Source organism: Ornithorhynchus anatinus, chromosome 2 (assembly GCF_004115215.2).
Source record: "Ornithorhynchus anatinus isolate Pmale09 chromosome 2, mOrnAna1.pri.v4, whole genome shotgun sequence".
Taxonomy (NCBI): Eukaryota; Metazoa; Chordata; class Mammalia; order Monotremata; family Ornithorhynchidae; genus Ornithorhynchus; species Ornithorhynchus anatinus.
Genome location: NC_041729.1, coordinates 147638579 through 147665621, shown reverse-complemented (window position 1 = coordinate 147665621; position 27043 = coordinate 147638579). Strand labels below are relative to the sequence as shown.

The window sequence follows — 27043 nt, the reverse complement described above, 5'->3', positions numbered from 1 at the left end:
TCCTCTGACTCCCAGGCTTGGGCTCTTTCCACGAGGCCATGCTGCTTCTAGATGAAAGGCAGGTGTTCTTCGGTAAAAAGGATTCCGGTAATAGCACTCCTAATGAATCCATATCAGTAGCCACGAAGTAGTCAGTTGCTACTACTTGTTCTTGAAAAGATGATTAAAAAAATACTGATACTATCTTGTAACAGGAGCAAGATCCCGCAGTGTTTGGTGCAGAGTTTGCTGAGATTTCTCGTTCCGCTTTGATGACTCGATATACACTGCTCCCTTACTTATACACCTTGTTTTATCATTCTCATGTCAGTGGAAATACAGTGGTCCGTGGATTAATGCATGAGTAAGTATCTATGTATCGCTTTTGTCTCCAGTGTGTTCTAGTGTAAAATATTACCAACGCTTCATGGTTTGCTCTTAGAATTGGTGGACAACACAAGACTACCATGAGAAAAGTATGTTTATTTTTATTGTGATTGGCCAGGTTAAGTTAAGGTAAGATGAACTGGAGATGAGAGATCAAAGTGCCATCCACTTTGGGCTTTTTTCTGGTCTTCAAAATGGTCTAAGCCACGTTAGCAGAGCACTATGGGTAAGATCAATTGGACATGGAGAGATGACAATAATAGTCGTTGGACTCTCAGATTTCTTATTTTTCTTGGACAGGGAACATAACTACCAACTCTGCTACATTGTACTCTCCCAAGCATTTAATACAGTCCTCTACACCCAGTAAGGCCTCAATAAATACAATTGATGGATTGATTGGTTGATTAAAAAAGTGAATCCCCTGTCCCTCACTACAGTAACCTTTCATTTTGCCTGGGGTGGAATTACCAAAACATCAGTCAGTTAATTCAATTGCCAAATTCCAGTTACCCAAAGCTTGGCGTGTTTGGAACCGTGCCAGACATATACAGAGTCACTTTGTAATTTCCAGGACTTCCAGATTCTAGTAGTAGAGCACATGTATTGAGATTGAGAATTGTCAGAGGTCATGAGTTCAAATCCCAGTTCTGCCACTTGTCAGCTGTGTGACTGTGGGCAAGTCACTTCACTTCTCTGTGCCTCAGTTACCTCATCTGTAAAATGGGGATTAAGACTGTGAGCCCCACGTGGGACAGCCTGATTCCCCTGTGTCTACCCCGGCACTTAGAACAGTGCTCGGCACATAGTAAGCGCTTAACAAATACCAACATTATTATATGCTTTCATACCAAATTTTAGGATTATCTGTGCTTTAAACTTTCCTCCTCTTCCCCCTCCCCAAATTAAACTCCCTTGAAATGTATCTAATAATTAGTTTAAAGTGGAGTTCAGTAGATGATTCAAATTGTTTATTCATATAAAATATAGAGACAGACATGGCAAAAGTTATGTTTTAGGTTTTGCTGCTGACAGAATATAATTCAGAGGCCAAAAAGTATACACTTGTTAAAGGTACAGCTTTAGGTAGTTTTGAGTCTTGTGGTCATGTATTCCTAACTCATGAAGATTAGAAGGGTTAGGGGGAAATCTTGCATATTCTTTTATAAATTTTTTATTTCTTTTCTGTTTTCATTTTCATTTAAAGTAAGAAAGAAAAATTGGAAACAAAAATAATGTTGTCTTTCCAGGACATTATTCTTTCATGGACAGAAGTCTTTGTAGGCACAGATAATTTGTTTGGCTAAAGATATTTTCACAGCAGTCTCTTTAGACCAAATGTTTAGTTGAAATAGCAAACAGTAACTGCAAACTGTCAGATTTGTCTATGTATTTATGCCCCCCATCAAAGCATTCAAAGAACAAAGAAATCCACTGGAACACTCTGAAAGGAGTGGTGCAGAGAAGAGTTTTAGGGTCTGTGTGCATGTCAAGAGTCCTGGCTCAATAAATGATTTAGAGAAGCACAAAATTTGCTCTTAAAAAAAATCAGAAAATAAGCAAGAAACATAGCTAATCTAGATGGATCTGGTGAATTCTTTTTCAGAGCCAAAACTCTATCTTTTGAAGCAATATTGACTGGGGGGAAGGGAGACTATCTCCAGTTTTGAAGAATCCATTAGGTGCCCAGCTCCACTTGGAGAAATTTGTTGGTGAGGTACATTGAGTCTTCAGTTTCTGGACTTTTGAAAGTGTGACTGGGTCACATTATTGCAGTTGCTTTGGATGTGCTCAGTAGCTGACTAGATCAAAAGCTCTTTGAGGGCAGGGATCATGTCTTCTAACTTTATTGTATTCTCCCAAGTGCTGAACACAGTGCTCTGAACCGAGTAAATGCTCAATCAGAACTACTGATTGCCTGGCTTACCATCTGAGTGGAATGTCCTAGGTTTCATATTCTACTGATGATCTTGTACCTCTCCTAGTACGTAGCGTAGTACATGGCAATCAATCGTATTTATTGAGCTTACTATATGCAGAGCTCTGTACTAGGCGCTTGGGAGAGTACAAGAGAATTAGCAGACACATTCCCTGTCCGTCATGAGCTTACAGTCCAGAGGGGAAGACAGACATTAATATGAATAAATCATAGTAAGTGCTTAACAAATATGACAATCATTATCATCCAGGAAAGGGTGATGATACACAGTCCATTTACTACCTTTAAAAAGATAAATGATGTTTGAGGACTACATATATTTCCATATTATCATTAGTGCATGATTGTGTGCATGACTGTTATGTATTAAAACAACCCAAGTGGAAGATGAATTAATGATTTTTCACTTTCCTACTAAATATAAATTTCAAGTGCACATGCTGTTAAAGCAACAGGAGAGTAGAAATAATTTTTTTCTGGTTGGGCAGGAGGAAAAGGCTGTGCTAATTTTAAGTCAAAGTCCCTTTTTGTTCCCCTTGTGGGGAGTGGACTGAGTTTCAACTCAGTTCTTGGGAATATTCAAGTTAGATTTATGGTGTTTAATTCATTTGTTCATTCGATTGTATTTATTGAGTGCTTACTTTTTACATCAATAACCAGACACGTTCCCTGCCCACAACAAGCTTACAGACTAGAGGGGGGAGACAGACATCAATACAAATAAATAAAATTACAGATATGTACATAAATGATGTGGGGCTGGGAGGGAGGAAGAGCAAAGGGAGCAGGTCAGTGTGAAGCAGAGGGAGTGGAAGATGAGGAAAAGGGGGCCTTATTCTGGAGGCCTCTGGGAGGAGATATGACTTCAATAAGGCTTTGAAGGAGGGAAAAGTAATAGCCTGGCGTATTTGAGGAGGGAAGGCAGGAGGAGGGCTAGGAGTCAGCAGTGAGATAGGAGAGATTGAGGCACAGTGAGAAAATTAGCACTAGAGGAGTGAAGTGTGTGGGCTGGGTTGTAGAAGGAGAGAAGTGACGTGAGGTAGGAGGGAGCAAGGTGGTGGAGGGCTTTAAAGCCAATGGTGAAGAATTTTTGTTAGATGCGGAGGGGGATGGGCAACCACTGGAGTTCTTTGAGGTGCATTTTTGTAGAAAATATCCTAAATGTTCTTGTAGAAAAATGATCTGGGCAGCAGAGTGAAGTGGGGAGAGACAGGGGCCTGTTCAGCTGCATAATTCAGCTGGCTAGTGAGCCAATATTTCTAAATGGCCTAGGCTATGGATGGCATAAATGGCATTTATGAAGTACAATTAGTTATTCCTGTTGCATACTTGATCCTTGATTTCCTTGCTGTGTTATACTTTCTTCTGTTAGAAAATATTTTCCTTTCATTTGTGAGATACCTCAATGCTTAGATCATTATTATTGCTTCATTGAAATAATTTAAGAATTTTGTTCTGTGCCTCAGATATCTAATGGCATTATGCTTCATGGGAGATGATGTACCCAGATTAAGTAGTTTTCTTGAAGAGTCTGAGATTTTACTATTCATAGAATTCATCTTGACCATTTTATTTCAACTTTATTTTTAGAACTTTTTCCAATCACTTCATCCTAAAATAGTTGATACTGTCCTCTGGCAGAGAATCCTGATAAAGATTCTTCAACTAGTGCAGGTAGAACAAAAGTGAGGAATTTGGGACAAAATAGCTGTAGAGAATTTGTGATGCCAAATGTGTCTTTTTTTGTCATCACCAGTCCTATATATTGAGTGCTTTCTATGTTCTAAGTACTGTACCTTTATATCTTAGTGCTTGGAAAATAGAGACAGAAAGATGAAGAAATGGCATGATTCCTGACCTCAAGAAGCTTTCAATCTGATAGGGAAGACAGGCAGAAAGAAATTTATGAGTAATCAAAAATTAAAAGAACATGAGAAATGAGGGATAGGATAAGCAAAGGAAAATAGATGAATCAGTAACCAATAAATACTCAGTTAAGAACATAAGAACGTTGAAGTGACTGAAGGGATGGCATTATATCCCTAATAAAGGGAAATAAGGAGGGAAAAGCAGACTTTGGTTTTTGAAATTTGCACAACCTCTTTCTCCCCACAAACCATCAGGATTTTGTCTCTTCCTATTCTCTAGTTTCTTTAATAGCAAGTGAATGACAACCCCCCCCCCCCAACCTCTTAACACACACAAACACACACTCATAGACACTACTAAGATGATACGGTGAAATGTACTGAAGGATATATGTGTCTCAAAAGGCCAATGTGGAACTTTCAGGGGCATGCAAAGATCATTCTCTGTTTTGTTGTGTTTGCAAATTGTAGCTCCTGGCTCCCTTTTTCTTCCTTTTCTCCTTGGTGACTTTTGGAGAGTTTTTAAGGAGAAAAAGATGTGATTTTGTCAAAGGTAATGGGAAAAGGCACTTCAGAAAGGGGGAAAGTAGTGGGAAGCAAAGTATCAGAGGTAGCGAGGAAAGAGTGGGGAATGGTTAGGAAGATTGTTTGGGAGAAGCAAATAGCGTGAGCTGGGATATGGCAGAAAAAAGAGTAGAGAATGTTGGGCTAGGGTTATGGTAGGCCAGTGAGAGCTTCCATTTGGGAGCTCTGGGGTATTAGCATCCTCTAACTGATTTAAATGAGTACTAAATATGGAGAAGGTTGTCGTGCTAGACTGTAAGCTCATTATCGGTAGGGAACGTGCCTGCTAATTCTGTTATGTTGTACTCTCCCAAGTGCTTAGTACCGTGCTCTTCTCGTAGTAAGTGCTCAATAAAATACCATTGATTAACTGTTTGATAAAAGCCTTGAAGATCTCAGAAATGAAATATTTTGCATCTTCTTTGAAACAGTATTGTTTGAAGTAACTAATATTTCTCACCTGGAAAATTAGATTCATTTCCGATCCTCAGACTCATGCGATCGACAGAGCTTTCCTTTGGGGACCTGCATTTATGATCACTCCAGTTCTCGAAGAGGCAAGTATTGGAACCTCTTTCCTTCAATAGCTATTCAATTTGAACTGTATCTCTGTGTTTTTTGTGATAGAAAACTGGCTTAGGGAAATTCCCATCTTTCTCCTCATGTCACCTGATCATTGATGTGGTCAACTTCAGGGCCAATTTTGATGGTTGTATCAGCTTGAAGATGCACCACCCATCTCCCCACGTCTTCTGATATGAACGGTACTTGTTAAGTAAACTATTGGGAAGATACAAACTCCCCAAAATCCCTAACCAGTCATGATATGTGCTCTGCCAATTTAGTTCTTTTCTGACAAATAGTCCTACTTCAGAGAGACTACAACTGCAAGACAGAGAGATATCTTTCGGTTATGCCTAACTCTAAAGCACCTAGTAAGAAGCTCTGATGAAATGGAGAATGGGACTGTGAAATAGAGAGAAAAGGAATCGAAATACCAGTTCACCACCTACACTAGTTGGTGCAGTTGGATATTAGAAATTTCAGCGACTTGGTTAGTAGAAGGGCTGGGGAAAGATGTTCAGATGGACCTCTGGGAAGTATCAGCAGGAGAATGTGGATAGTGTTGATAGTGTCAGGCTCTCAGTGGCTGCCTCTCTCTCTTTCATGCCTCAAGTTCCACTGGGTCTTTGTTTTCTCTGGCCTTCTGCCCTCTCTCCCTCCTTTATCTCCTCATCACTCATTCCCCACAATTGTGTCTCCTTCCATTACCACTGCTTCTGCTGCTACCATCACAGGCAGACCTCACAGACTAGTGTGTAATACATCAGAAAGGAAATCTTTTTTGAAATTGTTCATTATCCTAGCTGGAAGAATCAATTGGGCCTTCCAACTATCACCTCCAGATTCCAACTTTTCTCCACACTGATTCATCTCCCCAACACCTTCCTCTTACTTCTCCTCCCTCTGTCCTCCTCCTCCTCCTTCTTCTCCCTCTGTCCTCCTCATCTTTCTTTCTCCTCCTCCTCCTCCTCTTCCCTTGATCCTCCTCCTCTTCCCTCTCTCTTTTCCTCTTCCCTCTCTCCTCTTCCTCTTATCCTCCTCCTCCTTCTCCTCTCCTGCTCTTCCTCCTCCTCATTTTCTCCCTCTCTCCTCCTCCTCCCCATTCTCTCTTCTTCTTCCTCCTTATTTTCTCCCTCTCTCCTCCTCCTCTCTTCTTCTTCCTCCCATCTCCTCCCATCTCCTCCCCCCCTCTCCTCCTCCTCCACCTCCTCTTCCACCCAGCCCTTCTGGCATAGATGGAGGCTAACATTGGAATACTGGACTGGAGTACTGGTGAGGTCAGGATGAGCTTTAGAAAAGAATTTATGGGGTCACTATTTTCCCAGAAGGAGGGTAAGTAACCTTCTTCAACTCATCCTCAATACAGTCATAGCCTCCATTTGTCCTTAGAGTCATGGCCGCTTTAATGAACTCTCTCAGAAGTCCTGGACCAGAGTGAATAGTCTGAATGGGGCTGGCGGCAAACTGACTCTTGAAATTTTGCAGAGCTGCTGTTGATTCTCCTGTTTTCAGGTCTGAAAATAAGGACTGCAGAAATTTTCTTTTGGATCAGGGTTTTAGAACCAGTTAACCGTTCTCCATCTTCCCAGAAACAAATATTAGAACAGAAAGTGCAAAAGATCAGGTGTGGCCTAGCAGAAACAGCACAGGCCTGGGAGTCAGAGAACTTGGGCTCTGATCCTGGTTCAGGCACTTCTCTGCAGTGTGACTTTGGACAAGTCATTCAACTTCTTTGTTTCTCAGTTACCTCGTCTGTAAAATAAGGATTCAGTGCCTGTTCTCCCTCCCTTGTGACACCCATGTAGGACAGAGACTGTGTCCAAACCACTCATCTTGTGTCTACCCTTGATCCTCAGTTTAGTGCTTAGTACTTGGAAATCACTTAACAAATACCACAATTATGGTTATTGTCTAGACTTTATGGTATTTGGTAATGCAAACTTGAAGCCAAGCTTGTGCAAATCAAATCTGGTTTCTGGAATTATTAGCCACTCGTTATCTGAACTCCACTCATCCAAAAAACTCCTCCATAGTCTGCAAAAATAACATTCCCTAGACCCTTTGTGAAGTTTGAGCCTCCTTGTAGTAATTTTTAATTAATGATTTAATTAATGATATATAGATATTGGAAATATACTTGAAATCCAGTTGCCAGTTGAAGTTTAAAAAATTAAGAAAATAATTGCTTGAATCAATCATGCTCTAAATCATTTATTCCTTTACTAAATGCTGGTTAGTCACATCTTTTAGTAACTAAAAATGCATAACAAAGGAGTTTTGTAAAGAGATAATAAAGTAATTGCATCGTTAGCAATAAAATATCTCTTAAATTACAAAGATACTTATTAAATTTTACCATGCATGGAAAACAGATTGGATTTTTAGAAAAATTAAAAACCAGCTACTGAATTTACATAATTATGGTTTTTAACATTTTTACTAATTGTGCATTTTAAGTAAAAGTTTTTACAGTACTGGCACTTACCAGTTTAGTAAAAAAAAATGTAGTCGATTCTTGGGGCTTAATATCAAATGATTTAGGTTCTGATTACAACATTTCTGAAATGATTTTTACATAGAAAAAATATACTGTGAGAAGTTTAACTTTCTAAACATCTTTATAATTACTAAGGGAGCAAGAGCCGTGGATGTATACTTTCCAGAAGCAACCTGGTTCAACTATTACACGGTAATCATTTTTATTATTCTTACTGAAAAAAATTAATGGAATAGAATGAAATGTTTGGAAAGCAGGCAATGTGGCCAGCTGTTCTCCATCCTTACCTTTTCAGGGGGAGATAGCCCTATTCAGGCTCCTATTCAAATGTGATTCTGTTCCAAGCAGCTGTGCATGGAAAGTGTTGCTGTATTAGAGAAGCAGCATAGTTCAGTGGAAAGAGCTCGGGCTTGGGTGTCAGAAGTCGTGGGTTCTAATCCCGGCTCCGCCACTTATCTGCTGTGTGATCTTGGGCAAGTCACTTCACTTCTCTGGGCCTCAGTGTCCTCATCTGTAAAATGGGGATTCAATATGTGTTCTCTCTTCTACTTACACTGTTTGGGGCCCATGAGGGAAAGGGACTGTCTCAAATCTAATTATGATGTATCTACCCCAGCACCAGTACAGTGTTTGACACATAATAGGTATCTTACAAATACTGCTATTATTATTATTATCATCATTATTACTAGAGCAGGAGATCAAGAAGAAGAAAACAATGAAGGTAATGAAGGAAAAGAATAACCTATGATAACATTTTAACCTGGAAAGAGGTTGGGTGAAAAAGACTGAATGTCAAATCAGGAGTATAGGTGCTCTTCTAACTCTGACCTGCATACAACTGTGCCTTTGGGAAAACCCTAGAAGGAACTCTTGGTTTTTATGAAACACTAAAATGAAAGGGCTCTGAAGCATAAATCCTTGTTTTTATGATCTAGTTTTAAGTCCATGGTAATTGTTATACACTCTTGCCAACTGGTAGAAGGAAAATAAAAAGATGGAAAAGGCCAAAGGGCAGGATTCCTTGCCTTTACCTATTTCATCTCCTAAGAATGAGTTCAGCTTGGAAAAGAATGCTTACTCGGAGTGGACCTGTGAGCAGATATTCTTGGATGATTTCTGCCCTCAGCATCTCCTGAGTTTCAAGTTCCATATTAAGCACAGGAGACAGGTTGTAAAACCCTAGGTGACTTATTTAAGGCACATTCTCTAGCTCCCTTTAAATCAGCCACAGGTCATCATCAGTTCAATCTCTGAAAGATATTACTACAGTGAATGCATTAAAAAAAAACACCATCCAAGGCATCAATAAGGCTAACTATAAATATCTTAGAGAATAAAGAAGCCTGAAAGGTACTGTGATATCAGGGCAGTCCTACTGAAACAAGAACTTCAGCTATGTCTACAAATCGAGTGGAAAGATCATGGGCCTAGATGTCAGAGGTTCTGGCTTCTAATCTCTGTTCCACAATCCAGCTGCTGTGTGACCTTGGGAAAGACACTTAACTACTCTATGCCCCAATTTCCTTGACTGTAAAATGGTGATTCAATACTTATTCTCTCTCCTACTTAATCAATGAGCCTCTTATGGGACAGGAACTGTATCCAACCTGATTAACTTGTATTTACCCCCACGCTTAGAACAAGGCTTGACACATAGTAAGGGTTTAACAAATACCATACTTATTATGTGTATTAAATATGTGTTTTGCTATGATGTTGGGAGTAGGGTAATATAATAATAATGTTGGTATTTGTTAAGCGCTTACTATGTGCCGAGCACTGTTCTAAGCGCTGGGGTAGACATAGGGGAATCAGGTTGTCCCACGTGGGGCTCACACTCTTAATTTTACAGGTGAGGGAACTGAGGCACAGAGAAGTTAAGTGACTTGGCCACAGTCACACAGCCGACAAGTGGCAGAGCTGGGATTTGAACTCATGAGCCCTGACTTCAAAGGCCGTGCTCTTTCCACTGAGCCATGCTGCTTCTCCATATCTCAACAAATATGCATTTGTTGAGATACAAAACAATGTGATAGTTGTGCAATTATATGCCCTGAGGCACTTCTCAAAGCAACACAACTTCACTCTAGGGAGAACTTGTAACTAAGCCGCAGTTGTATAGTTAAAGGGGACATATATGACAAGGAAACCATGACCAAGTGGATAGAGCACGGGCCTGGGGGACAGAAGGACCTGTGTTCTAAACCCAGATCTGGCACTTTGCTGTGTGATCTTGGACAAATCGCTTGACTTCTCTGTGCCTCAGTTTCCTCTGTAAAGTGGAGATTAAGCCTGTGAGTCCCATGTGGCACAGGGACTGTGTCCAACCTGATTTGTCTGTATCTACCCCAGTGCTTAGAACAGTGCCTGGCACAGAGTAAGTATTTAACAAATGCCACAATTATTGTTAAAGGCAGAATCGATATGTAAAGCAGAGATTCCAACTATGTTGTCACAAACATTATGGACTTTGGACTGTTAACTCAGTAGACAGACCAGCCTGATAGGTAATGATAGGTAATTCTCCCTCTAGACTGTGAATTTGTTGTGGGCAGGGAATGTGTCTCTTGAATTGTTCTATTGTACTCTCCCAAGAGCTTAGTACAGTGTTCTGCATACAGTAAGTGCTCAATAATTGAGTGACTGAATGACCCACTGAGAGTGGTTACACTGTTTAACCAGAGGATTTGAGGGTACAATCAATCATTTGTATTTATTAAGCACTTACTGTGTGCAGAGCACTGTATTAAGTGCTTGGGAGAGTACGCTATAACAGGTATATCGAGAGGTACACTTCAAAACAGAGCAGAGACAAGCATCATATGGGGCAATCCATCAATTCAGAAAGGAATAATCTCATTCAACTAATCAATCGATCATATTTATTGAGCACTTAACACTGTGTTAAGCACTTGGGAGGGTACAACAGTCTAGCAGACACATTTTCTTGCCCACAACAAGCTTACAGTCTAGAGTGTCAGTAAGGTATCACTGATCAACACAAAATGGGAGAGAGAGCCATCAATCAAATAATCGTATTTATTGAGTGCTTACTGTGTGCAGAGCACTGTACAAAGTGCTTGGAAGACTACAACACAACAGAGTTGACAGACAAGTTTCCTCATCACGAGTTTACAGTCTACAGTGTCAATAGGGTATCATTTTTTTGGATTTACACCTGGGCACGGACAATAGCATCTCCTCTCAAAATGAAGGACCACTAGACACCTTCAAACACTCTTCCTTATGCTGGTAGTGGTAATAGTAATGAAGTTTATTGAATGTCTACTGAGTGCAGAGCACTATCCTATGCTCTTGAGAGGAACAAGGTAAGGAACTCGCGCGTTCCCTGCCCATAAGGTCCTTACCCTCTAATGGATGAAGCAAAAGAAAAAAATTACAAATAATCAAAATAAATAGATGTACAATTGATTAAACAAGTACATATAAGTGCTGAGGATGGGTGTGATAAGTGCTTGAAATGGTTAATGGGCTTTGCAATTTGAGGTGCTGGGAATTAATCAGGGAAAGCTGGTTGGGCGAAGTGAGATTTCAGGAGGGCTGGAATAGATGAAGAGACAGGACTGTGGCCTACAAGATTAGGGAAGGAGGAAGTTCCAAGCTGAGGTAAAGAAATGAATGGAGGTGGGGGGATGGAAGCAGAAAAGTACAGTGTGGTACAGGTAGTCTGGGAGGAATGAAGAAATTGAACTGAGAAGCAGCAGCAGGAAAAGAGAAGATTTAATAATAATAATAATGTTGGTATTTGTTAAGCGCTTACTATGTGCCGAGCACTGTTCTAAGCGCTGGGGTAGACATTTAGGGAGTGAGTTGGTAGAGACCCTTGAAGGCAGTAGTTAGAATTTCAGCTCTGCCACTTTTCTGCTGTGTGACCTTGGGCTAGTCACTTCACTTTGTGCCTCAGTTACCTCATCTGTAAAATGGGGATGAAGACTGTAAGCCCAATGTGAGACATGGACTGAGTCCAACCTGATTAACTTCTATGTATCTTAGAAAAGTGCCTGGCACATAGAAAGCATTTAACAAATACCTTAAAAAAGTTTTTACTTGTGCAGAGGGGCATTGGAAGGCAATAGAAGGTTTCGAGGTGAGGAGAGGGAAACGGATCAAGCAGTTTCTGAGCACTTTCATTAGAGCTTACTGAACCAAAGTATAGGGTCACTTAGTGTTTCTAGTTTCTAGTGTTTTATTCTAATGAATGGTTCAAAATAGATAATTAGAGCTCTGAATTGTATCCTGCTCTGTGATAGGGGGACCAAGTGCCAGATTCCTGGCTTAAGAAATCTGTTCGTGTTCCTGCTCCTCTGGAAACAATTCCGCTCTTTATCCGTGGTGGCTACATTCTTCCCACTCAGGCTCCAGCCAGAACAACAGTTCTGAGGTAATTCTTATTTTTTATTGCTTAATACTTCCGAACAGCAGCTTCAGGGATTCTAAAGAGGCCGGAAATGTGGATTTCTTCAATCAATCAAACATAATTATTGAGTCCTTACCATGTGCAGAACACTGTGCTAAGGGCTTGGGAGAGTACGATATAACAGATGTTTACACTGCCCACAAAGAGATTACAGCCTAGAAGGTGAATCAGACATTAAAATAAATTAGGGACACATAAGTGTTGTAGTTCAGAGGGTGGGGGGAATAGAGGGTATGACTCTAAATGCAAATTCTGTTTTGGACGTGTTAAATTGGAGGTGTCGGCAGGACATCTAAGTAAAGATGCCCTGAAGACGGGAGGATATGCGGAGAAGGAGACAGATCAGGGCCGGAGATGAAGATCTGGGAATCATCCTTGTCGAAATGATAGTTGAAGCCATGGGAGTGAATGGGCTCTCCAAAGAAGCTGGTGTAGATGAAGAATAGAGAGGGATCCAGAACTGAGTTTTGAGGGACCTGCAGAGTAAGGTGATGGGAGGCAGAAGAGGAGCCTGCAAAAGAGCTGTAGAATGAAGGTGGCCAGAGAGACAGGAGGAGAACAAGGAGAGGGCAGTATCAGTGAAGCTGAGGTTGGGTAATGTTTCCAGAAGAAAGAGTTGATCCACAGTGTTGAAGGCAGCTGAGAGGTTGAGGAGGATTAAGATAGAGTAGAGGCTGTTGGATTTTGTAAAAGGGAGAACATTGGTGACCTCTGAGAGTCAGTTTCCATGGTGTAGTGGGGTGGAAGCCAGACTCCAGGGGTCAAGGGCAGAATTCTTGTCAGCTATGTGACTGTGGACAAGTCACTTAACTTCTCTGGGCCTCAGTTACCTCATCTGTAAAATGGGAATTAAGACTGCGAGCCTCACGTGGGATAACCTGATTACCCTGTATCTACCCCAGCACCTAGAACAGTGCTCTGCACATAGTAAGCGCTTAACAAATACCAACATTATTATTATTAATTAGAGGAGAGGAAGTGAAGACAGCAGATGTAGCCAACTCACCTAAGGAATTTGAAGACGAATGGGAAGAGGGAGATGAGGCAATAACAGGAATAACCATGGAGTCAAAGGAGGGCTTTTTTTTATAACTGGGGAGACATGAGCATGTTTAAAAGCAGTAACTGGGAAAGAAGCCTTTGGAAAGTGAATGTTTGAAGGTAGTGGCCAGGGAGGGAAAAAGGGAGAGGACAAGTTCTTTAAATGAAAGGATGGCATCAGAGGTGTAGGTGGAGGATTTTGAAAGGAGGTGAGAAATCCCCTCTCGAGATACTGCTGGGAAATATGGGAGAGTCAAAGAAGAGGCAGGACGACGGAGGAACTGGAGTTGAGCAGGGAATATTTTAGGGAGATCATGCCTGGTGATTTCAATTTTCTCAATGAAGTACATGGCCAGGTCATTAAGGGCAAGAGATGGGTGGGATAGTGAGACAGGGGCTTTGTGGAGGGAGTTAAATGTCTGCAACAACTCGTTAGGGAAATGGGCGTGGGAGTCAATAAGAATGGAAAAATAATGTTGCCAGTCAGAGGAGAGGGCAGAGTTAAAGAAGGCAAGTATGCAGTTGAGATGAACAATAATAATAATGAATAATTACGGTATTTTTAAGCACTTAGTATGTGCTTAACTGTTTTAAGCACTGGGGTAGATACAAGGTAATCAGGTGGTCCCACATGGGGCTCACAGTCTTAATTCCCATTTTACAGATGAGGTAATTGAGGCACAGAGAAGGCAAGTGGCTTGGCCAAGGTCATACAACAGACACGTGATGGAGCTGGGATTAGAACCCACATCCTCTGACTCCCAAGCCCGTGCCCTTTCTACTAAGCCATGCGGCTCCTCTGACAGATCGGTCTAATAGCAGTGTTTCCACCAACAGGGCTCCACAGCTCGTGCATAGGAGTGAAGGAAGTGTAAGAGAAGCAGCGTGGCTTAGTGGAAAGAGCCCGGGCTTTGGAGTCAGAGGTCATGGGTTCGAATCCTGGCTCTGCTACTTGTCAGCTGTGTGACTGTGGGCAAGTCACTTAACTTCTCCGTGCCTGTTACCTCATCTGTAAAATGAAGATTAACTGTGAGCCTCATGTGGGACAACCTAATTACCCTGTATCTACCCCAGCGCTTAGAACAGTGCTCTGCACATAGTAAGCGCTTAACAAATATTGTGGGAATGATGCCGTCTGTGGTTCTGTTGTACAAGATTGGTGAAGGGATAGGAGAACAAGTGAGTTGAGTTCAGTAGAGTGGGTGGTGTTGAGGGCAACAATTTGTGCATCAAGGGAAGGTACCTTGGGCATGGAGACTAAATGGAGGATGATGACTTGAGAAAATTGAATGGGGTCAAGAGACTGGAGGTCTCTGTGGGAGAACGGAAGAAGGCAGGTGAGGAGGTTGTGATTGGATAGGGGGATTTCAGAGATGGTGAAGGTAGAGATTGTGCAGTGACTAGAGACGATGAGATGGAGTGTGTGACCAAGTTGGTGAGTGGGTGAGGTGGCGTAGAGCAGGAGGGCAGTGGAGTTGAGAAGTGATAGAAAGCGGCCAGTGGAAGGGTCATCAGGAACATCCACATGAATATTGATGCGCTCAAGGATCGATGTAAGGTTGGAGAAAAAAGAGAAGGAATGTGAAAAAGGGATCAAAATGATTCATAAATCTGGAGGTAGGGGGCTGGGGGGTGACAGTGATGGTGAAGGTGACTAGTAACTGAGAAGCAGCGTGGCTCAGTGGCAAGAGCACGGGCTTTGGAGTCAGAGGTCATGGGTTCGAATTCCAGCTCTGCCACTCGTCAGCTGTGTGACGGTGGGCAAGTCACTTCACTTCTCGGTGCCTCAGTTATCTCATCTGTAAAATGGGGATTAAGACTGCGAGCCCCACGTGGGACAACCTGATTCCCCTGTGTCTACCCCAGCGCTTAGAACAGTGCTCGGCACATAGTAAGCGCTTCACAAATACCAATATTATTATTAACTGGAGCGGATGGTAGAAGTGGGCTTCAAAGGAAGGGAAACCGCGGGATGGGGAAAGCAGAATGGTGCGAAAGTAGCACTGGGGAGTGAAAAGGAAACCACTCTTCCCACCTTTCCCATTGAGTCTTGGGGAGTGGAAGAATTTAAGGCCCTCTCTAGAGAGAGCGGCAGGGGAGATATTGTCATCCGAGAAGAACCTTCTCAAAGTTCAGAGCAATCACACCCTAATTATTATTTGAGTGGAAGGAAAGAACTAGGTGAGGATCTTCTGTTTATTTGATATTTTATTTTAATAGAAATATTGGAATTTAAAAAAAAACCTCCATAGGATAATGCCAGTTTGCTGAGGGATTCCCGCTGAAACAAATGTCTTTTAATGACGGCATTTGTTAAGCACTTACTATGTGCAAAGCACTGTTCTAAGCGCTGAGCACTATTTTAGAGACCAGTGTGTTACTGAGTTATGCCTCCTGGCTTTGTTTTCTATTTCACTCCACATATGTTTGGTGGGCACTCACAGAATCTCCTAGAACTTAAAAACAAATTATGATTTCGTGGGACAGAGAGTCTGAAGAAATGCATCCCCTGAAACCTCACCTGTCATCATTTGAGACTCTTGATTTATTGACTGAAGTATCTGGATATATTTAAGAATTTAGGGAGTGTGGAAATCTTTTATTATTTATTTATTAAAACCTAGCATTGAAAAAGAACAAAAAACAAATATCTGTATGTTATTTCTCAACAGCCGCCTGAACCCATTTGGTCTCATAATTGCTCTAAACAAACAGGGTGAAGCTTCTGGGTCCCTTTTCTGGGACGATGGTGATTCTATTGGTAAGTCAATCACTATGCACATAATTGCAAAGGTTTGGAGTCTGAAGAATTGCTCTCACTTCACCTTTGAAATTTTAAAAAAGGACTTAATAGAATTGGGCACCATAGCTAGTACTATAATGCAAAGAGAAAAATGTATCTAAATTGCATTTCCCATCTATGTAAAATCCTAAATAACCGTTATATTCCTTGCTTTGGCAGGCTCGATTGAAAATGGAGATTACTTCTTCGCCCAATATAAATTCAGCAAAGTAAGTTAAAAGTAGCAGCATGACTGCATCATCTAGTATTATATGACTTTCTCCCAGAAAAATATGAACTTGGAAATAGAAAAAAATATGTAGGCTTTTCATGGAGAGATAGATATTCAAATGTTTCTCCCAAAAAGGACTTGTGATATTAATTTACCACTATATTCCAAAGGTTCCATTTCCCAGTGATTTGTGAATATAAAATTCCATATAAATCAGTCATTTCATTTAGGAAATTGAAAATGACTTTGAATAGAGGATCAGCTAAGCCTAACTAGACACTGTTCCAGATCATTGAGAAAGAATCACAACCTTAAGGCCAAGGGTATTTGGTTCCCTAATTATCTTTTTACATTACAGGCCACTGGTATATCAAGTGGCAAGGAAGAAAAAGAAGTCAACCCAGAATTATTTCTAGCATCTTTTCCTTGGTTTCGGATGAGTAGAAAATTCAGCGTACCGTGTTGAACATAGCTTTCACACCTCACATTTCACTTTACAAATAGGTTAAAAGTCTTCATGTCCTCAAAACCCTGTCTTTGGCCCATTAAATTTGCTCAGCTCTCTCTTTCCTTATCATTTCCCCTTGTGACCTAGTGGAAAGAACAAAGGGCTAGGAGCCAGGAGAGCTGGGTTCGAATCCTAGGTCTGCCAACTGCCTGCTCTATGACTTGGACAAATCACTTAACTTTTCTGTGCCTCAGCTTCCTCTTCCGTAAAAGGGGGATGAAATACCTGTTCTCCCTTAGATTGTGAGCCTCATGTGGGACAGGGACTGGGCCCGATTTGATGTATTGTACCTATTCAGGGCTCAGTGCAGTACTTTGCCCCTAATAAGTGCTTAAAAAAACCACAGTTATCTATTATTCTGTTGTTACTATTCGACTGTTCTCCCATATCACTAGTTGAAGAGCAAAGGAGTGTCTGCCTAATGCAACTCCATTTTGTTGTCCCAACTAAATCATTTCTGTAAACACTCTAGATGAATACATAGCATTAAATTCATTTTAGGCCAATTTCCTTTCCGCATCGGAGCCAAACTGATTTGAATGGATCTGCTTATTGGCTTGATTTTAAAATGTTTTCTTCTTTCCAAATATAGGGACAATTAAAAACAACCCTAGTGAGAAATGGCTACCGTGGTGTGGATACTTTGACTTTTGACACTGTTCATATTCTTGGTGTGAGCTCAAAGCCCAATGTTATTACCGTGAATGGTAAAATGATCCAAAGCAAGAACTTCCACTATCATCCCAACGGGGTAAGTGCTCTACTGTTGACCTCTGCCGATGACATATTAGCGTATGTGCTGTGACAGATCAATACCTAGTATGCATCTGGGTGTTGGTCAACTCAGGGTATCTGGTAAGGCAGGAGATAAGGGATGGCTTTCTGTTATTTAGTTTAAAATCGATACCTAATTCTTAGGGATATCTCAGCCAGAATTAGGTATTCATTCATTCATTCAATAGTATTTACTGAGCGCTTACTATGTGCAGAGCACTGGACTAAGCGCTTGGAATGAACAAGTGGGCAACAGATAGAGACAGTCCCTGCCGTTTGACGGGCTTACGGTCTAATCGGGGGAGACGGACAGATGAGAATAATGACAATAGAGTCGAGGGGAAGAACATCTCGTAAAAACAATGGCAACTAAATAGAATCGAGGCGATGTACATTTCATTAACAAAATAAATAGGGTAATGAAAATATATACAATAGAGCAGATGAGTACAGTGCTGAGGGGATGGGAAGGGAGAGGGGGAGGAGCAGAGGGAAATGGGGGGAAAAGAGGGTTAAGCTGTGGGGAGGTGAAGGGGGGGTGGTAGAGGGAGTAGAGGGAGAAGGGGAGCTCAGTCTGGGAAGGCCTCTTGGAGGAGGTGAGCTGTAAATAGGGTTTTGAAGAGGGAAAGAGAATCAGTTTGGCGGAGATGAGGAGGGAGGGCATTCCAGGACCGCGGGAGGACATGCCCAGGGGTCGAGGGCGGGATAGGCGAGACCGAGGGATGGCGAGGAGGTGGGAGGCAGAGGAGCGGAGCGTGCGGGGTGGGCGGTAGAAAGAGAGAAGGGAGGAGAGGTAGGAAGGGGCAAGGTGATGGAGAGCCTCGAAGCCTAGAGTGAGGAGTTTTTGTTTGGAGCGGAGGTCGATAGGCGAGGGAGTGACAGGGGAGTGACAGGCCCAGAGCCTTTCTGCAGGAAGATGAGCCAGGCAGCGGAGTGAAGAATAGATTGGAGCAGGGCGAGAGAGGAGGAAGGGAGATCGGAGAGAAGGCTGACACAGTAGTCTAGCTGGGATATAACGAGAGCCCGTAGCAGTAAGGTAGCCGTCTGGGTGGAGAGGCAAGGGCGGATCTTGGCGACATTGTAAAGGTGAGACCAGCAGGTCTCGGTAACGGATAGGATGTGTGGGGTGAACGAGAGAGACGAGTCAAAGATGACACCGAGATCGCGGGCCTGAGAGACGGGAGGGATGGTCGTGTCATCCACGGTGATAGGGAAGTCTGGGAGAGGACCGGGCTTGGGAGGGAAGATGAGAATCCACATGGAGATTACTTCTTCGCCCAATATAAACTCAGCAGAATAAGTTAAATGTAGCAGCGTGGCTGCATCAGAGAGCCATTGTATGACTTTCTCCCAGAAAAATATGAATTTGGAAATAGAAAAACTATGTGGGCTTTTCAGACGGTCATTACATAACTTCATCCCAACCCAAGATCGATGGACGGTAAATCCTTGCTCTTCGAGTGAGGGAAGCAGCGTGGCCTAGTGGAAAGAGCAAGGGTCTGGGAGTCAGAGGACCTGGGTTCTAATCCCTGCTCTGCCACTTGCCTGCTGGTGGGCAAGTCACTTCACTTTTCTGTGCCTCAGTCACCTCGTCTGTAAAATAGGAATTAAGACTGTTCATTCAATAGTATTCACTGAGGGCTTACTATGTTCAGAGCACTGTACTAAGCGCTTGGAAAGTACAGTACAACAATAAAGAGAGACGGTTCCTACACACAATGAGTTCTCAGTCTGGGAGTGGTGGGGGGCGGGGAGACAGACATCAATACAACTAAACAGGCAACAATATAAATAAATAAAATTACAGATATATACATAAGGGTTGTGTGGCGGGGAGAGGGGGGAAGAGTAAAGGGAGCGAGTCAGGGTGACGCAGAAGGGAGTGGGAGATGAGGAAAATTGGGGCTTAATCTAGGAAGGCCTCCTGGAGGAGATAAGCCTTCAGTAGGGCTTTGAAGGGAGCGAGACTATAAGCCCCATGTGGGACAGGGGTTGTGCTGTGCGTGACCCAATTACCTTGTATCTACCCCAGTGCTTAGAACAGTGTTTGATGAATAGTAAGCACTTAAACACCAGAATTATTATTACGCTTTGAGTACAAGGTTTTCAAAAAACAACCCGAAAATAGTGAAGGATGAAGGGAGCATCTGGTAGCCATCTTTAATATCATTTTAAATTGTTGCCAGTGCTCAGTTATTATGTTGGGACTTGTTCTGTCCTTGGAACTGAACAAACTATATTCAAGTCTTTGGGAAAATGTAGCTAGCATTATGGTGGTAAATAATACATTCACATTTTCAATAACCATACAATGGGCTATCCTGTGGTGTGCCCGTATTTACTGAGAATCCTTGTGTGCAGAACATTGTACTAGGTTCTTGAAGGAGAAACAGTAGTATAACGCATGAGCCCTAGCCTCTGAAAATTTGCAATCCAATGTTTTGCGTGTGTGTGTGTTTGTCAATTGTTTTAAATCAGAGTGGTATCAAGTAAACTTGGACATCAGTATCTTTAGACTTTTCTTCTCTCTGAATGAATCATGTTTTTATTATCTACATGAGGAGAGTCCGTGTTTAATAAGGAGTTCCTGATTTTAGTGTCATATCTGATAATAATAACAGAGCAGAGACTCCAATTTAAGGCTGTGTAGAGTTTCAGATGTTTTCAATAAAGTGAGACGTTTATAAACCATCTGACCTCTGGATGAAGATGACACTACGCACGTGATTCATTCATTCATTCAATCATATTTACTGAGCGCTTAACTGTGTGCAAAGCACTGTACTAAGTGCTTGGGAGAGTACGATATGCAACAGACACATTCCTGCCCACAACGAGCTCACAGTCTAGAGATGATTTATCAGGATCCTGAATAACATAAGCAGAGAAGAGTGGATATGAACAATTTATATGAATTTTTGAATATTATCATGTAATTTACAATGCCTAAATTAAGGGAGTGATTGAGATTAGAAAGGAAATCTTCATCAGCTTTGATGGGAGACCATAGTGCACAATATTATTCTCTGACATTTAGTCATGTGCCTTAACATTAATTTTCTTTCTTTTTTTGTCCTCCTCACCACAGAAACTCACTTTACAGATTTCTGAACTTCTTGCCCAGAAGCTGACTATAACCCTTCAATAGGATATTTGAAAAATGCACAGTACTAAGGAAATGAAATGCTCATTTCTCATGCCTGTAAAATCTCTGTCACATTAAAAGCTTTCATCCTCATCGTGGTATTTTCTGGGTATATTATCACTCCTAAGACTTTTTCTCACACAATTGCATCAGGAGAAAACACCACAAAACCAGCACCTTCCTAAAGTATGGATGGGATAATAAAATAATACAATAAGTAGTATTATGCCTTTCCAAAACAAAAGTCACGAAATGTAATGCACCACAGATGTTCCTGAGAGGCAGCGTAGCTGAACTCATAAGGATGAGGCAAGTTGGGAAACCGAACAATAATCTCTGCGAAAGGAGAGGTTTCAAAAAAACCTCCAGTAAAAGTTGACTCTTTCATCTGACATAATACCATACTTTAAATTCTAGTGTTTCTGAATTTTTAAAACACTTTCTAAAAGCTCCTAGGCGACACATTTTTTCAGGTTCTCATTATGCTTAAGAATATTTAGCACGTGATTGAAGTGTCATAGTGTCTCTGGGCAGGAATCATGTCTATTCCCTCAATTCAAGTTTTCTAAATTCTTAAGACAGTGTTGTGCACAGAGTAAGTGCTTAAATCAATCAATGGTACTTATTGTTCTCTTGCTGTGTGCAAAGCACTGTACTAAATACTCGGGAGAGTGCAGTACTAAAGAGTCGGTAGATGCGTTCCCTGCCCATGAAGCACTCACAGCATAGAGGGGGAATAGACATTAATATGCATAAAAGAAATTATGGATATGTGCATAAGTGCTCTAGGCCTGAGGGTGAGGTGAATATCGAGTGCTTAAAGGGTACAGACCTAAGTGCGTAGGTGGGGCCAAAGGGAGAGGAAGTAGGAGAAAAGATGGCTTAATTGAGCCAAGCCTCTTGGTAGAAATGTGATTTTAATGAAGGTTTAAAGGAGAGTAGAGTGGTGGTCTATCATTTGGAGAAGGAAAGAATTCCAGGTCATATGGAGGATGTGGGCAAGGCGTGGGCGGCTAGATAGATGAAATTGAGGTATAGTGAGGAAGTTTAAGGAGCAAAATGTGTGGGTTGGGTTGGGGAAGGAAATCAAAAAGGCAAAGTAGGAGAGGGCCATATTATTAGGTGCTTTATAGCCGCTAGTAAGGATTCTCTGTTTGATGCAGAGGTGAATAGGCAAACACCGGAGGTTCTTGGGAATAGGGAGATATAGATTGAATTTTTTTTTAGAAAAATGATCCAGGTAGCAGAATGAAGTAACAGAGTAGGGGAAGGCAGGTGGCAGGGAAGTCAGAAAGGAGTAGATTCAGTAATACTCATCATCATCAGAATCATTCATTCAATCATACTTATCGAGGGCTTTCTCTGTGCAGAGCATTGTACTAAGCGCTTGGAAAGCACACTTCAGCAACAAATAGAGACAATCCCTACCCAACAACGGGCTTACAATCTAGAAGGGGGAAGACAGACATAAAAACAAAACAAGTAAACGAGTATCAATAGCATCAATATAAATAAATAGAATTGTAGGTACATACACATCATTAATAAAATAAATAGAATAATAAATATGTACATATATACACAAGTGAGGTGTGGTGGGGGTGGGGTAGAGCAGAGGGAGTCGGGGTGATGGGGAGGGGAGGAGGAGCAGAGGAAAAAGAGTTAGTCTGGAAAGCCCTCCTGGAGGAGGTGAGCTTTCAGTAGGGCTTTGAAGGAGGGGAAGTGTGCTAGTTCATAGCGGGAGAGTATTAATGCTTGGATCAACACAGTAGTAGTTCGGATGGAGAAAAAAGGGAGGATTTAAGCAATACTGTGAAAATGGAAACAATAGGATTTGATGACAGATCGAATATGGCAAATATTTCTTGGGACTTACTGTTGCGTGATGTTACTTCTCCGTTTGTTTACATTCTGGGATCATCTGGCCCAGAGTCTCACAGTTCACATACGCATCACAATCTTGAATAGAAAAGATCCACTCTCTGTGAAACCTAAGGGAAGCCACAGATAAAATGGAGGCAAATGACTTGGCTTGCTAATAATAATAACGTTGGTATATGTTAAGCTCTTACTATTTGCAGAGCACTGTTCTAAGCACTGGGGTAGATACAGAGTAATCAGGTTGTCCCACGTGAGGTTCACAGTTAATCCCCATTTTACAGATGAGGTTACTGAGGCACAGAGAAGTTAAGTCGACTCCCGGCTCTGCCACTTGTCAGCTGTGTGAGTGTGGGCAAGTCACTTCACTTCTCTGTGCCTCAGTTACCTCATCTGTAAAATGGGGATTAACTGTGATCCCCACGTGGGACAACCTGATTCCCCTATGTCTACCCCAGCGCTTAGAACAGTGTTCTGCACATAGTAAGCGCTTAACAAATACCAACATTATTATCGATTAGACTGTAAGCCCGTCAAACGGCAGGGACTGTCTCTATCTGTTGCCGACTTGTTCATTCCAAGCGCTTAGTACAGTTCTCTGCACATAGTTAGTGCTCAATAAATACTATTGAATGAAAGTGACTTGCCCACATGTCAGAAACCATGACCTCTGACTCCGAAGCCCAGGCTCTTTCCACTGAGCCACACTGCAGTGTCTTGACATTAGGTAAGGCTCCTTCATCCCTCAGAAAGTGTGTGAGAGTGGGGATCTTTGATCCCTAGTTTGGTTACATTTCTTAGAACTTTTTGGGAGAAAAATCAAAATTGCCAGTAACTAGAAGAGGAGCTTATCGGATAACCAGGTTGGTTACAGTTCCTGCCCCACCTGGGGTTCACAGTTTAAGTAGGAGAGAAAAGGGTTTAATCCCCATTTTACAGATGAGGTGATTTGGGCACAGAGAGGCTAAGTGACTTGTCCAAGGTCACACATTATGATGTTGATGAAAATGATGATAATGTCGACTATGAGGAATATGACAGGCACGCTCAACTTCTGCTCATGAGCTACATGTGGCTTTTACTTCATCTGCTGAGTTGCTCCCACCCATAGACTTTATTATTATGCCACCACCATGGTGGACCACTCATGTGCTGATGTTCCAGCCATTACAGTGAAGATGGCCCACCACAAACAGTGTGGCTCAGTGGATAGAGCACGGGCTCGGCAGTCAGTAGGACCTGGGTTGTAATGCCAGCTCTGCTATTTGTCTGCTGTTTGACCTTAGGCAAGTCACTTCACTTCCCAGGGCCTAAATTACCTCATCTTTAAAATAGGGATTGAGACTGTGAGCCCCACATGAGACAGGGACTGTGTCCAGCCCAATTTACTTGTATCCACCCCAGCGCTTACTACAGGGCTTGGCACATAGTAAACTTTTAATAAGTATCACAGTTTTTATTATTATTCCAGCCATGTCGTGTCCTCGATTTCCTGAGCTTGTCACTCCTTGCCAATTATCTAGGTTTGGCATGGACACCGACAAGATAAATAGCAATAATGATCCTTCCAGAGATGACGGTGAAAAACGCACATTCTCGAAAGGGTGGGAAAGGAGCTCGTCTGATCACGTTTGTTAGATAAAATCCTATACCAGGAGGTTTATAGGATCTCGATAATAATTCGATCAAGAAACCTGAAATCTGCTTTCAGATGTATTTCACTGTCTGAGATGGGAAAGACTGAGCCAAAAACCAACCCTGACACGTGGCAGTACCTGGGAATTTACATAATCTTCTAAATTTGACATGGTCGTCCCAGCGGGAGTCACCACAGGGATGGTTCGACTGTCTTTTCAAATTGACACCGACCTTGCTTTCTATTCATTATCATCTTCTCCAGAGCTGTAGGGCACTCCTAACAAAGTGGATAGTAAAAGTTAAGCCTGCAAACAGTTGTGGAGTAATTGGAGAAATATAATTAGCTACTTAATTTCAAGAGCTTCAAGTTGTTTACATAATTCCAATAGTACGGTTGAAATCTAGATTCTTCCCTAGAAATGCAGAGGCAAAGCAAACATAATGATGTTGGTATTTGTTAAGCATTTACTATATGCAGAGCACTGTTCTAAGCGCTGGGGTAGATACAGGGTCATCAGGTCGTCCCACATGAGGCTCAAAGTTAATCCCCATTTTACAGATGAGGGAACTGAGGCACAGAGAAGTGAAGTGACTTGCCCACAGTCACACAGCTGAGAAGTGGCAGAGCCGGGATTCGAACCCATTGACCTCTGACTCCCAAGCCTGAGCTCTTTCCACTGGGCCACACTGCTTCTCAAACATGGTATGACTACAAAAGATCATCACCATCACCTTCAACAGTATTTGTTGAGTGTTTTGCAGGCCACTGTACTAAGCGTTTGGGAGGGTATAATACAACAGAGTTGGTAGATGTGTTCCCTGTCCACGACGGGCTTGCAGTCCATGGGGGGAGACAGACATTAATATAAAAAAATCAAAGGTATTTATTGAATGCTTACTGTGTGCAAAGCACTCTACTAGGTGCTTAGTAGAGAACAATGTGATAGAGTTGGTAGATGTGATCCTTGCCCGAAAGAAGCTTACGGTCTAGAGGGGAAGACATTCATTCATTCATTCAATGGTATTTATTGAGCGCTTACTATGTGCAGAGCACTTTACTAAGCACTCGGAATGTACAATTTGGCAACAGATAGAGACAGTCCCTGCCCAATAACGGGCTCACAGTCTAAACGGGGAGACAGCAAGCAAAACAGAACAAAACAAGACAACGTCATCAAGATAAATAAAATCAAGGAGATATACACCTCATTAACAAAATAAATAGGGTAATAAATAATATATACAAATGAGCACAGTGCTAAGAGGAGGGAAAAGAGGAACAGCAGAGGGTGGGTTGGGAGGGGAGTGGGGGGGGGAGTGGGGAGGGAACACAGACATTACTAGACTGTGAGCCCATTATGGGCAGCGATTGTCTCCCTTTATTGCTGAATTGCACTTTCCAACGCTTAGTACAATGCTCTGCACCCAGTAAGCGCTCAATAAATATGATTGAATGAATGAAGGAATGAATATTGTAGTCTCTCAAGTGCTTAGTAGAGCATTCTGCTTACAGTAAGCACTCAATAAATATGATGGAATGAATGAATGGATGGAGGCTGTGAGCCAAGGTATTGGCAGGCACGGAGTTTTGGGATTGCAAAATATGAGATATATGAGAAGCAGCATGGCATAGTGGACAGAGCATGGGGCCAGGAGTCAGAAGGTCTCCTGGTTCAAATCCCGGCTCCGCCACATGACTGTTGTGTGACCTTGGGCAAGTCAATTAACTTCTCTGTGCCTCATTTCCCTCATCTGTAAAATGGGGATCGAGACCGTGGGCCCCATGTGGGACAGGGAATGTGTCCAACCCGATTTTCTTGTTACCACCCTAGCAATTAGTTCAGTGCCTGGCACTTAATAACCACTTCATTCATTCATTCATTCCATAGTATTTATTGAGCGCTTACTATGTGCAAAGCACTGTACTAAGCGCTTGGAATGTACAAATCTACAACAGATAGAGACAGTCCCTGCCCACTGACGGGCTTACAGTCTAATCGGGGGAGACAGACAGACAAAAACAATAGCAATAAATAGAATCAAGGTGATGTACATCTCATTAACAAAAATGAGAATGAGAACCACTTAGCAAATATCATTAAAGAAAAAGAGAAGAAATAATTATTGCCCCACCTCCCTCCTAACATTTCTCTTCAAAGTTCTTGAGTGAGTTGCCTACATCTACTATCTCCACCTCATCTCCTCCAATTCTTTCCTTGTTTCTTTCCAATCTGGCTTCTGCTCCCTTCACTCTATGGAAACTTCCCTTTCTAAGGTCACTAATGATCTCCTTCTTGGCAAATCCAATGGCCCCGACTCCATCCCTGTCCTCTCAGCTGCCTTCGGCACTGGATCACACCCAGCTCCTGGAGAGTTTATCGAACTTGGGCTTCACTGACACTGTCTTCTCCTGGTTCACTGCCTACCTTTCTGGTCACTTCTATTCTGCCTCCCACTTTCTGAGAGTCCCTCAAGACTGGGTCCCCCTCTATTCTTGATCTATTCCCACTCCCTTGTAGAACTCACTCACTCCCAAGATTTCAACTACCATCTGTATGCCCCAAATCCAACTCTCCAGAGGTAACCTCTCCTCTACAATCTCGCATTACCTCCTATCTCCAAAACATCCCCACACCTCAAAATTAACATCCACATCAGAACTCCTCAACTCCCCATCCAAACCCTGTTCTGCGCAAAACTTCCTTATCACACTGGACAACACCACTATCCTTCCTATATCTCAAGCCAGGAATCTTGGTATTACCCTCAACTCATCTGTCATTCAACCTACATATTCAGTCTATCA

At 42.1% G+C, this 27043-nt stretch overlaps 1 protein-coding gene across 1 annotated transcript in view; it reads left to right on the top strand.

Annotated features, from left to right (window-relative positions):
* Positions 1-20814, top strand: part of LOC103165734 (sucrase-isomaltase, intestinal-like) — a 126694-nt gene extending 105880 nt beyond the window's left edge. Inside the window, exons 16-23 of the mRNA XM_029082537.1 lie at positions 195-343; positions 5210-5294; positions 7934-7990; positions 12073-12203; positions 15953-16041; positions 16243-16292; positions 17395-17553; positions 20665-20814. Coding sequence (XP_028938370.1) covers positions 195-343; positions 5210-5294; positions 7934-7990; positions 12073-12203; positions 15953-16041; positions 16243-16292; positions 17395-17553; positions 20665-20724 — 780 coding nt within the window. The 3' untranslated portion in view covers positions 20725-20814. The remainder of the gene's footprint in view (positions 1-194; positions 344-5209; positions 5295-7933; positions 7991-12072; positions 12204-15952; positions 16042-16242; positions 16293-17394; positions 17554-20664) is intronic.
* The last annotated feature ends 6229 nt before the right edge of the window (positions 20815-27043 follow it).